Source organism: Chenopodium quinoa, unplaced genomic scaffold, assembly GCF_001683475.1.
Source record: "Chenopodium quinoa cultivar QQ74 unplaced genomic scaffold, ASM168347v1, whole genome shotgun sequence".
Lineage (NCBI taxonomy): Eukaryota > Viridiplantae > Streptophyta > Magnoliopsida > Caryophyllales > Amaranthaceae > Chenopodium > Chenopodium quinoa.
Genome location: NW_018744367.1, coordinates 3,409,112 through 3,421,292, shown reverse-complemented (window position 1 = coordinate 3,421,292; position 12,181 = coordinate 3,409,112). Strand labels below are relative to the sequence as shown.

Here is a 12,181-nt window from a genome sequence, read left to right as displayed (position 1 = left end):
TGATATTTTTGTATGGTTTTGGCTTCATTTATCAAATTCATTTGATACTTTTGTAACTTAATCTTTGTGTATTGGCATGGATTATCTGAATATATATGAGTTGTACATTATATATTCCACTCTCAAATAAGTTTGGAAAAATTGGTAAAAATAATCTCAATTTTCACGTATTTGTTTTAAATAATTCCAACTTTGGATTATTATTAAATAATCCGAACTTTGGAGTGTATTTGCTTTCTTTGGTCTCTAACCAGTTACTAACCTGTTATAATAGGTTAAGGTGACATGTGTCATCATGTGATTGGTTGAAATTTTAAGAAAAAAAGTAAAAAAAAAAAAAAACGCTCACCTCCACCCACAAACCACCTTCCCCACCACCACCGCGGCGGCCAAAACCCTCTTCCCTACCCACGCGCTGGCCAAAACCCCCTCCCTCGCGCCAATAGCTCCCCTTCCCCCAAAACCACCAAACCCGCCCACCTAAAACCCCTGAAATCCCACCCACGACCACCCAAAATCCCTAAATCACCTCCCCCACCGCATAAAACCCCCCAACTGCCCCTCCCCCATCATCAGAACCCTAGTGCTAGGGTTCCAATGGTGGGGGAGGGGCGGCTGGGGGTTTTTATGCGGTGGAGGAGGTAATTTATAGATTTTGAGAGGTTTTGGGCTGTGAGATTGGTGGTTTTGGGGAAGGGGCCCCGACTTGGGCTATGCCAGCGTGGGGGAGGGGGTCTGAGCGCAGCAGGCTGAGTGTTAGGGACTTGGGCTAGGCGGTGGGAGGAGGGACGCCAGACGTGGGTGGTGGCGTGGTTGTTGTGGGTTGGGGCTGGGTTTTTTTTTTTTTTAATCTTTTATATATTTTCAACCATTAACATAATGACACGTGTCACTTAATTGTAAAAAAAAAAAAATTACCAGTTTAACAGGTTACCGGTCACTTGGGACCATTTTGACCCTCAAAGTTCGGATTATTTAAAAATAATCCTAAGTTGGGATTATTTAAAGGGAATACGTGAAATTTGGAATTATTTTTACCAATTTTCTAATAAGTTTTGGTGTCCCAAAGCCTGATTACATTGTTTTCATTTAATTTGTTAATTTTTTGGTTAAATTTTTTGCCAAGCCCTCGTGAACATGTTTTGAGCTCGAGCCGAGCTCCATATCTCAGGCTCGACGAGCTTCAAGCTCGAGCCAAGCCTGTGCTCACCATTGTCGAGCTCGAGCCGAGCCTACAAAGGTTCGGTCTCGACTTGGCTCGTTAACACCCCTAGTTGGAAGGATCATTTTCTTAGAATTTAATCTCTCCATTTCTCTCTCCTGTAACTCCATTCATCCCTAATTTTTTACCCGAATGAAAGAAACTCCTTTCCTCCATTTTCTTTCTCTTCCTTTCCCCTATTTCCTTCAATCCAAACACACTCTAAGGGACAACAATCATGATTATAATTTTGATATGGAAGCACATAAATAACACTTTAAAATTTGACACTAATTCGGTAATTCTTCATAAAAAATAAAAAAAAATAAAAAACAAAAACCTTCAAAATATGTCGTCAAAATTTGAAAATTTTGACATTTGCTACCCATCTAAATTTTTATGGAAAAATTGGGAATAATCCCACCTTTGGGCCATTCGTTTTTAATAACCCCACCTTTGAGATATTTTTTAATAATCTGACCTTTACCCCCCATTCTTTTTTAATGGTCCCAACCGGTCATGTAACCTGGTACAACAGGTTACATGACACGTGACGGCCTGTGATTGGTCAAAAATTAAAAAAAAAAATTAAAAAAAAATCAATTAAAAAAAACCTTTAAAAAAAAAAAAACTTTCATACCCCTCCTCCTTCCCCAGCCACCCCTTCCTTGGCCCGCCCTCCCTTCCGACCACCCTCACCTCTCCTCTTACCCCAGCGCACCTGCTGCCCCTCCCCTCCCCTCCCTTGTCCAGTTTCTGACCACCCCTACCCCTACCGCACTTGCTGCCCCTCCCCCCTCCTTTTTCAATATCCGGCCATCCTCACGGTTGAAGGCGAAGGCGAAGATGAAGATGATGTTGCAAGGGTGAGATTTGAACAATTTGAACAATTTTTCTGGGTTTTTGTTTGTCAAGGGTGGGATTTGCGTGGGTGGGCTGGCTGGAAATCGATAAAGTTTTTAGGTGGGTGGCCAAAAATCGAAAAGGTGTTTGGGGGTAGCCGGAAATCAAGAAGAGAGGGGAAGGGAAGGGTCGAGGTGTTCGGAGAAGGAATGAGGAAAAGGTGCAGTGAAGGGAGCTGGGGGTTGGGTGGCCGGAGCCGCGGGGACGGGGACGGGGGAGGCTGGAATCGTTGTTGGTTTAGGGGAGGGGTTGGCTGGGTTTTCGGGGGAGGGTCTGGGGTGTTGGTGGTTTAGGGTTAAGCGGCGACGGCGTTGGATGGTCGAAATCGGGGCGGGGGAAGGAGGGGAGGTTGGTGGGGTGGTTTTGGGGTTCGGGTCTGGTGGGGATGGTGGTTCTAGGGTTTGGGTTTGGGTGGTGGTGGGGATGGTGGTGGCTGAATTGGGTTTGGGTTTTTTAATTTTTTTTTTACCAATTATGTAATGACACGTGTAAATTAATCTTTTTTAAAAAAAAATTACCTACTCAACCGGTTCCAGGTAAAATGGGACCATTAAAAAAGAATGGGGGCTAAAGGTCGGATTATTAAAATATATCTCAAAGGTGGGATTATGAAAAACGAATGGCCCAAAGGTGGGATTATTCCCATGAAATTTTTCCAATTTTTATTTTATTTACTACTAGAAGCCCCACAAAAAAAAAAAAAAAGGGTTTTGCTATCACTTAACAAAATTGGTTACTATTTCTCTTAGTGGGGACCATCCACCGTCCAGCCACCCTTAGTGCCATCCCCCAAACAATCTTCCGGCGCCGTCGACCCCACCTGTCTCCCCTTTTACTAACACCGCTGATGCTTCCTCCCTCCTCTAACCCTAACTCCTCTTTCTTCCAACACCGCTGCTGCTTCCTCCCTCCTCTAACCTTAACTCCTTCTCTCTCTTCTAACTTCATCCCTCAACACCGCTGCTGCCACCAAAGCGCTTATCTCTCCACCATGAACACACATAACCACCACCCATGCCGATTATGCCACCATCACTCCGCAGCTAGTAAATCAACCCTCGTTCACCACCATGGCAGCCCCTTCAAACACCATTAACCCTCGCTCACCACTAAGACAACCCAAATTGAGACCCATACGCTGCAATTTGGGTTTTAGGGTTTCGTTTTCACCCATTTAGGGTGGTTTCGGGGCAGCGTGGGTGGGGGAAATGGAGGAGGTGGGGTCACCAGCGTCGAGGGAAAGTTTAGGCACTGACACGAGGAGGGGGGAGGGTGGCTGACGGGGAGGGGGAGGTGGCTGGATTTTTATTTTTTAGTTTTTTCTTTTTTATTTTAAATATTAAATTAGTATTTAATGAAATAATGGGCCCCACTTAACGGAACCCCAACAAATTCTGTTAAGTGGTAGCAATAACTATATTTTTGGATTTGGGTGGTAGTAAAATAAAAAATAAAAAAAAAAAATTAGATGGGTAGTGTTTCGGGGTTTTCTAATGTCCTGCGGGAGAGTTACAATTCCGAGACTGGAACCGGACGCCTGTACCTGCAAAATAACGGAGACTCCTGAGAGCTCCGCCTCCAACGGTCAAGTTAGTACCTGATTAAGGAGTAATTAATACGGAAATTAAAGTAATAAGACCTCTCTAGGTGAGAGTGTTTAATGTTGGTAATCTGCTTTGTTAGCGAGATTAGCCGGTTATTAATGTTCCGTAACGTCTCTGTTCTTCAGGTGAGATTAACTGCTTGATTAGTTGCTCTCTCAATTGCTTGATTGCCTGATGTTTTCTTGACTGCCTAATTAATGAGGATTAATTAAGTATTTATAGCCTTGAGAAGCGTGCCACTCTCTAGGTTTAGGGTAAACCTAGGGCTGACCGGGCCTCTAGACAGGATTGGGCCTTGATGGCCGGTTTTCCCATTTGGCATGGGTGGACACGTGGCGTGCCTCGATTGGTCCGTAGAGGACGTATCTGTGATTGACACGTGGCAGGCTCCTATTGGCCTTCGTGAAGGACACGTGGCGGAACCTGGTTGGTCCACTTGTCAGACGGTGATTGGTGGATAAAAATCCCCTAATCAGGTAGCAAATGTATTTTAATGGTAGCAAATATCAAAGTTTCCTCAAAATTTCGAAAAAAACAAGTGTATACACTAATATACTGTACATTAATTTCAAATTATAGTTAACAGAGTTAAAAATCAAAATATAAAAAAATATGTAGATATAAGAAAAGAATGAACTGTAACCAATAAAAAATAAAGGCGATGTTAATATTTTGGCCCATTTATAACTCGGTCAATCAAGAAAAATATAAGTCATTAAAATTTCATAAGTCTAGACAATTTACCATTTTAGACGTTTCATATAATATTTTTAGCATCTCAACTTTTGAAATGTAAATTAAATTTTTTAAACATTTCATACGTAGAGTTATTGGTAAATACTATTTTTGTAGAAATTTATATACTAGGTGGATGAATCAAACGCCGTCATAGTTAGTTAAAAGCTTCAAAGATGGAGTAGTACACAAAATCTGATATCAAATCACGTCTAAATAATTTGCCCTTGTGTCTCGTGGCTGAACAAACCATCCCAGTTTTCAAAAATTGATTGTGGCACAACACGAATTGATTTTGACAAATCCCTATGTAAGAACTAAGATGAGTATTGAAAACTACATTCTCACATAAATATTTGTCAAAATCAATTTTGATGTGCCACAATCATTTTCCCCAATTCCCCACCCCAAACTTAGAAATATTAGAGCCTTTTGCTTAGCTCCCCCAAACAAAAAGCAACACAAGGTTAAAATTTCAGCTATATATACCCTCAAAAAATCAGTTAACCAGATAAAATAATCAAAATCAAAGCAACAATGTCACTCCTCCATAGCAACTTCTGCTTCAACTCACCTCTTCCCTTCAAACCCAGAAAACACAACAATAATAATCTCCTCTCATTCTCATCCTTCTTTCTCTCTCCTCCAATGTCTAGAACATTCAGGAACCTTCCATTTATAGCTTCTTCGTTAGAGAATCCTCTGCAACCGGTTTCACTTGATCAAATTACTCCGCCTTTATCATCACCGTTGATTTCAGCTACTGATGTTGTCAGAAATTTCTATGGAGGAATCAACCGCCATGAACTTGCCGTGGTTGAACCCTTGATTTCTGAAAGTTGTGTTTATGAGGATCTTATCTTTCCTCAACCCTTTGTTGGTCGCAAGGTAATTTTTATTTGATTTATATAACAAATTATTATGGAGTATTCAAATTCATCATTATTTATTATTCGCTTATGGTTGAATTGTGAGTAAATATGATTTTGTTGAGTGATTTTTATGTGGACATTATTGCATTGATTAAGGCTTAATTGTTCTCATACTACCTCCGTTTGTGATTATGTACACTAAATGAATAATTTATGTCTCTGAAATAATACTCTTTTGTTGCACATAACAAGAAACGGATGTAGTAAAAGTTATTTGTATTCGATTTTTATGTGAAAAATAATAACCGTTGAGACAGGAAGAGCTTTTAAAGACGGGGGATTTTTTTAATTTATACAAATTGGAAATTTTCGTTTCATTGATGATGGATTTTTTTTTTTTCAGTGTAGGGCATCTAACTATAGTTAGAGAAGGAATATGTTAAGGGTATTTAAGATTTGACATATACTGATAAGAATTTACAACATCTAACCACGGTAGGTTGGAAATGCCTAGGGTGTACACCTCGGTGCATGTAAGAATTTGTACTTCGAATCAAGTTTGATGGAAAAATATTCTTAAATGGATGGAAATGCCTAGGGTGTACACCTCGGTGCATATAAGAATTTTTACTCAGAATAAAGTTTGATGGACAAATATTCGTAAATGGATGGAAATGCCTAGGGTGTACACCTCGGTGCATATAAGAATTTGTACTTAGAATCAATTTTGATGGATATATATTCGTAAATGGATTTTTAGTCCATTTTCAAGTGTATGTAAAAAAGTTATTGTTGTTCTTTGGAAAAATTAGTGACTATTTTGGGGGAAAAAAATGAATGACTCTTAACAATGAAAGACTCTTGAATAAGGGGTCAAAGAAAGAGAGAAGGGAGACGAGGGGAAAGATGGGAAGGAATTGTCTTATATTTTTCTTCCAAATGTTTCCAGTATCGAAGAATTTGATTTAGTTAAAGGGGAAGGGAAATTAACTATTTTTTCTTTTTTCTTTCCTGGATAGGGGTAAGATTTTTTCGGATTTAAGGCGAAAACCAAACATTCAGGGGTGTAAAATGCGCTACAAAAGTTATGTGCCACCTGGTTGTTCTATTCGAATGCACTTCTAGCCCTTATTTGTGATCAGTAGAGATTTGTGTTTGTTGTTTAGTAGTTAGTCCTCTGTTACAATTTTTAGTTTATTATTAACGTGTCAGATTGCTTCATGAGTCAAACTGAGACATGCTAGACCCTTATCAATTGATACTTTTCTGGGGTAATTCAAGTCATTTATGCCTTTTCTGAGTTGCTCGTAGACCCTTGAAATTATACTGATTAATACATACATTTGTGGGGGTAATTCAAGTCATTTATGCCTTGTTGCGTTGCTCATAGACCCTTGGGAATCATACAGATTAATACATACTTTTGTGGGGTAATTCAAGTCATTATGCCTTTTCTGCGTTGCTTATAGACCCTTGGAATCATACTGAATAATACATACTTTTTTGGGGTAATTCAAGTCATTATGCCTTTTCTGCGTTGCTCATAGACCCTTGGAATCATACTGATTAATACTCACTTTTGTGGGGTTTTTCAAGTCATTTTGCTTTTACTGTGTTGCTCATAGGCCCTTGAAATCATACTGATTAATGCATACTATTCTTGAAGCATAAAAATAAAAATATTATCGTGATTCGTGACAACTATCTACTTATACCCTACAAATTAACAAGCTCTGTCCTAGACACCTTAAAGAGACGTATCAAAATCACAAAATGAATCTGTAATTCTTCCTGGCTCCATTTCTTGCTGGTTAATCTCCTACCTTATTACACCAATTTCTCAGCCTCCATCTAAATGTTGAAAATCATCTAATATCCATCAATCTTTCCCTTTGTACTTTTTTTTAGCTATCTTAGGACTTTTATTGAGCAATTTCAAAATTCAATTTATTTTGAGGTATGATGAATTCCTGGTGTGTATTGACTATGAATTGGCCTTTAAAAAATGTCATTTACAATGAAGTTACCCTTATCCAAGTTCATAAGATTAATATGAATAATGAAGAAGGACCTCTGATAATTGGTAATCTCTTCTAGTCCTGCTTACGAAACCTGCTGGGCATGTTTTGCTTAGTGAAGTACCACCTTAGTTACATAACTAAATTCCCTAGTAATAAACTTTGGCGCTTGTTCAAAACATGAAGAATCCTGGGAACTGTGACTCTGAGTCTCTTCTAAAATATAAGGCAATGGAATATATTGTGGGCTAATCTCATATCTTACTGTTTCTACTTTGTAGTCAAGGTGCATCTAACAATTGACTGCTGAGAGCCTGAGAGCATCCACATTGGTAGGAAAATAAGCTCCCCATTTGCCAAAAAATGGAAATGGGGACCTTCCCACCAATGTTACTCCTTTCCCATTTGATAAATATTTTTGGGGAGGTTAATTTGATGGGAAGCCTCCCAAAAATTCAGGTGGGCCCAATTTGCACACTTGGTGGGGTATGGAAAGTAGGAGAGAGAAAAGGTGGTGAAGTATGGAAAAATAGGAGAGAGAAAATAAATGGGGAGGTTAATGAATGTAGGTATGGAATTGTAAAATGAGAAGGGTATGTGATAAAGTTAGTGGAGAGTGATGTGGACTAATGAGGTGAGGAGAGAGAAATTATGGGGAGCCCCATGAATGTTGATGTTCTGACACAGCTATTCAGCTTTTACTGACTTTAATTAATGTGTGCTTGTTCACCTTGTTGGATAACAATGATGGTTCAAGGATGCTACATGAGTATTTTCTGATAAATTATACAATCTATGGGTTAAGAAGGTTCTAGAATGCTATCAAATAGATTTACATGTTTAAATGGTATAAAAGAAATCGTCCTTTAATTTATAATTCACAACTTTTATCTATGATCTTATCAAAATTGTCAATCCCATCTTTGTATTTCTTTCTTTAAGAAACTTCACATTTTACTTTTTGGTTTCCACAGTCTATCCTGGAGTTTTTTGGGAAATTCATAGATTATGTCAGCACAGATTTGCAGTTTGTGATTGATGCTATTTCTGAGGAAGATTCGTCGGCTGTCGGTGTGACATGGCATCTGGGTATTTTGGGAGTTATTTGAATTGTTGTTCTTCTTTCTCTTCCTATGTTATTTGATACAATTGGATGCAACTCACTGAAGAAATAATGACAGAATGGAACGGAAGACCTTTTCCATTTAGCAAAGGTTGCAGCTTTTATCAATTGAAGGTAATCAATGGCGTTCGACAAATAATGTAAGTATCTTTTTTACTCTTTTTTGATAACTAGCTGATCATATAATCCTTATTGTCTGTGTCATGATCTAATCTAGTCTATGCTACTTGGATTTGGGTTCTATGTCTGGTATGCATCTAAGTGTCCTACTCGACTATATTGTAAAAAAAAATCCATAAATCTGGTCTAAAATTAAGTATCCACGTCCTACCCATGTCTTAGTGGCGAGTGTCCGAAACGAGTAGAGGCGAAATGAAGAGTTCAAGTAACATAAGATCCAGTTTTTTTTTGTTTCCATCTAGTAGAGGTGAAATGAAGAATTTAAGCAAACATATTGACAAACATATTGTTATTGTCATAATCTAATCTAATCAAAGCAAATTAAAGCAAACATATTGAAAGCAATAATCAAAACTAAGCAATAAAAAGATTTAGAAAATTACCAAACGAAAGGAAATCTAAACTTGTAATTATGAAAGCTTGTATTCAACAATAATATTAAGAGTGCTCTAAAACTAAATTCTCTCTAAATACTAAAACCGGAAATAAATTAATGAAAAGTGTACTTGAGGATTCTCTAAAAAAACGAATTTGAACAATTCTCCAAAAGAATAAAAATAAAATGTAATAAAATCTATCTCCTGAGACACGTGCCCAATCGGGCCCGCCGTTTTCTTGCTCGCTAAATTCTCTCGCCCGCCCGATCGGGCGGTAGTGCATCCCTATCGGGCCCTGTGCCTTTATTTCACTTGGACCTGCTTTTGACTTTTGACTTTGGCCTTTTTTGACTTGAGTCCAATGCCCTCCGTAAATTCGTAGCAATAATTCGGACCCCTTCACAATTGAGCCCTTAATCACCAAACCAAAATGCTTAAGCTCGGTCTTGGGCATCAAACATCTTGGTCATAGAATGCGGTCTGACTCTAATATCTTGTAGCGGCTCAATAAGCTAGGGAATCACCGAAAATACGGAAATTCCTACAAAACTCTACAAAACACTAGAAAACGCATATCAATAATAAAAATAGTTTTGTATAGATCAAATAAGTACAAAAATGACAGTGGGACGAGGAATAAAATCGTATATAAATGCACATATCAGCTATGAAATACATGCATACTTTTCTGAGCCTGATGTCCGTACATTAGGTACCCTCCTTATCCAGGAAAATTGGAATGACCCACCAACATGTTTTCTAAGGGTGATCATAGGCAAGGAGACAACAATTTTGGGCAGAATCTTGTTGAAAGCTGGGACATCACTATTACAGTTAACGAATCTTGGCATAAGCAGTCTGGTACTGCCGGTCTGGTGTGGCCTTTTTCTACTGTTGTGACCAATTTCTTTGATGAGGGGGTGCTTACTGTAGGGTAATCCTTGGCTTGTCTTCATGCTCTTCGATGGGCTCTAGCTTAGGACTACCATCGAATAATCCTATACTCTGACTCAACAACACTGGTTTACTGAGGGAGAATAAGAATACAATGATCACCTTGTTTTGGCCCTTAAAGAGGAGAATGGGAGTCCTCTTCCAAAGTTATATCATATGGAAGGTAGACAGTGTCAACAGGGCATATAAATTGGCAACTGGTTGTAGACTTAATTTTATGAATTTTACTAGTACGTAGTTTGTATTTCCTGTTGTCAAAATATAAAAAAGTAAAACATATAATATTAAGAAACTAAAGCCAGCTTATGATTCTTAAAAGCTTTAGGGTGATGATATGTACAATTTCGAATAGAATTATGTTAGGGAATTGGGGGTGAGTGCTTGTTTGGGGTAACTATGAAAGAATGTGTACTAGGTATCCATTGCTTTTTTTTTTGTAGAGAAAGTGACTTTTTCGCATGTTTACCACTTTGAATGTTTTCTGTTTATAAAACAGCTATGCTCGAGACAGTGTGGAACCTGCAATTAAACCTGGAGAATCAGCTTTGGTAAGTTATAAGTTGATGCATCTATTCAACTGATCTATTAATCTTAAGTTTCTTTTACATCACACCTCACTATATTGACCAAATCATCATTTTAACCTAACCAATCTGCTTTATTGAACCTTAACTGAGGCACTTATACCTCATACGGTCATACCTGTTACTAGTCCCTCGAGAGTGTAGCTCTCCTGAAGTGATCTTCCAAAATCCGTGACCTTGTGGATTTAGTACATTCCTTTGGCAGCCTAAAAGTGGGCTGGGTGAGAATTGCTATTAAGATATTGCTCTTCCCTTCTATTTAATGATTGTCTACATAGTATTACAGTAAAATTTATTCTGAAAGTTATGGTTCTAAACAGACTGCAATCAGAGGTGTTACATGGCTGCTGCAGCGATTTCCAAAGCTTGCAGAGCGGTTTTAATAAATGACCATGGAATCACCATACGAGTTTGGAGTGATTTTCATGTTGGTCTTGCAACATTTTGACAGAAACAGAGTGCAGGGACTGATGCATGCTCTGAAAGCAATTCCTTGTATATTGCCAATATTGATGAACATAATTAGGTTTGTAATTGGTCATATACCACCGTCATTTTGTATCTTTAAAAAGTGAGAAAGGGGGTGTATGGTGAGGTAGAAACCCTTATAGATCTTCATGAAACATTTTGCATTGTAATTCTTATGTACATTGCTCGTATTAGATCACAACTGTAAAGCGTAAACCATAACAGAATTTGTACATACTGGCATATTCTAGTCTTTTATATACGTAGTATATTGGTTGAGTTCTTTCATCTTTCTTTTCTTTTTATATCTTGTTCGCTTCTGTTTGTGCTATGTTAACCTTCAGTAGAGACCACATTCATCGCTTTTATGTATCAGGGGCCATATATGTTGCTTTGCATATTCTAATCATGATCGCCTTTTCGTTGATTCTACTTCTATGATCAACTCTTACTTTTAGTAACAACAAATTTGAAATATTCAATTCAATCTAGTCTATCTTTATAAATATTTCTGGAGTTATGTTTAGTGTAGTAGTGATACCAAATGGTTTAAAGTTGAGAAATGAATCCAAGCATTCCAAGAAACGCAACGATATTACACTGAATATTAGGCAGTGCTAAGCTATTCAAAATATACACTTGAGCAAATACCCTTGGCTCTGTGAATATCAATGTATGTTAAGGTTCAGTGAACGTCATAATAATACTCCCTCTATTTCCATTTGTTTGCCCCATTTACCATAAAAGGGTATCCTTTATAATTGATTCATACTCCCTCCGTCCCATATTATAATTCCTACTTTTCTATTTTGGGAATCCAAAATGTTGTTTCTATTTTTGGATAATATGTAAAAACCATTATACCCTCAATTTTTTTTAAACTTTATTCATTGAACTTCCTAATTTACCCTTAAATTATCCACTTGTTTTGTACTTTTTTCCACTCTCTCTTTCTAACTTTTGTCTATAATTGTACTTTTCACTTTTCCCCCTTAAATTATCCACTTGCCTTTAATTTACTTTTGTCTAGCTTTTTTCCACCTTTAATTTACTTCATCCACTTTTTCCTCCCATTTCTTAAATACCGTGAAAAAACACAAACATGAACTTTATATTTGAACGGAGGGAGTACTATATATGTCTAGCTTAAATTTTCCCCCTT

At 37.8% G+C, this 12,181-nt stretch overlaps 1 protein-coding gene across 1 annotated transcript; it reads left to right on the top strand.

Moving 5' to 3' along the window:
- The first annotated feature begins 4,847 nt into the window (after window positions 1-4,847).
- Window positions 4,848-11,307, top strand: LOC110696552. The gene is made up of 5 exons (XM_021873877.1): window positions 4,848-5,331; window positions 8,308-8,422; window positions 8,515-8,596; window positions 10,464-10,515; window positions 10,872-11,307. Exons 1-5 carry the CDS (start codon window positions 4,981-4,983, stop codon window positions 10,932-10,934), a joined length of 663 nt encoding a protein of 220 aa, XP_021729569.1. The 5' UTR covers window positions 4,848-4,980; the 3' UTR covers window positions 10,935-11,307.
- The last annotated feature ends 874 nt before the right edge of the window (window positions 11,308-12,181 follow it).

What these genes read in the sequence shown, in the direction of transcription:
- LOC110696552 (XM_021873877.1), top strand. Translation starts at nt 4,981, where the DNA reads ATGTCACTCCTCCATAGCAACTTCTGCTTCAACTCACCTCTTCCCTTC. An exon ending in CGGTGTGACATGGCATCTGG is followed by an intron (nt 8,423 to 8,514) that starts GTATTTTGGGAG and finishes AAATAATGACAG; the next exon opens with AATGGAACGGAAGACCTTTT. An exon ending in AATGGCGTTCGACAAATAAT is followed by an intron (nt 8,597 to 10,463) that starts GTAAGTATCTTT and finishes TTTATAAAACAG; the next exon opens with CTATGCTCGAGACAGTGTGG.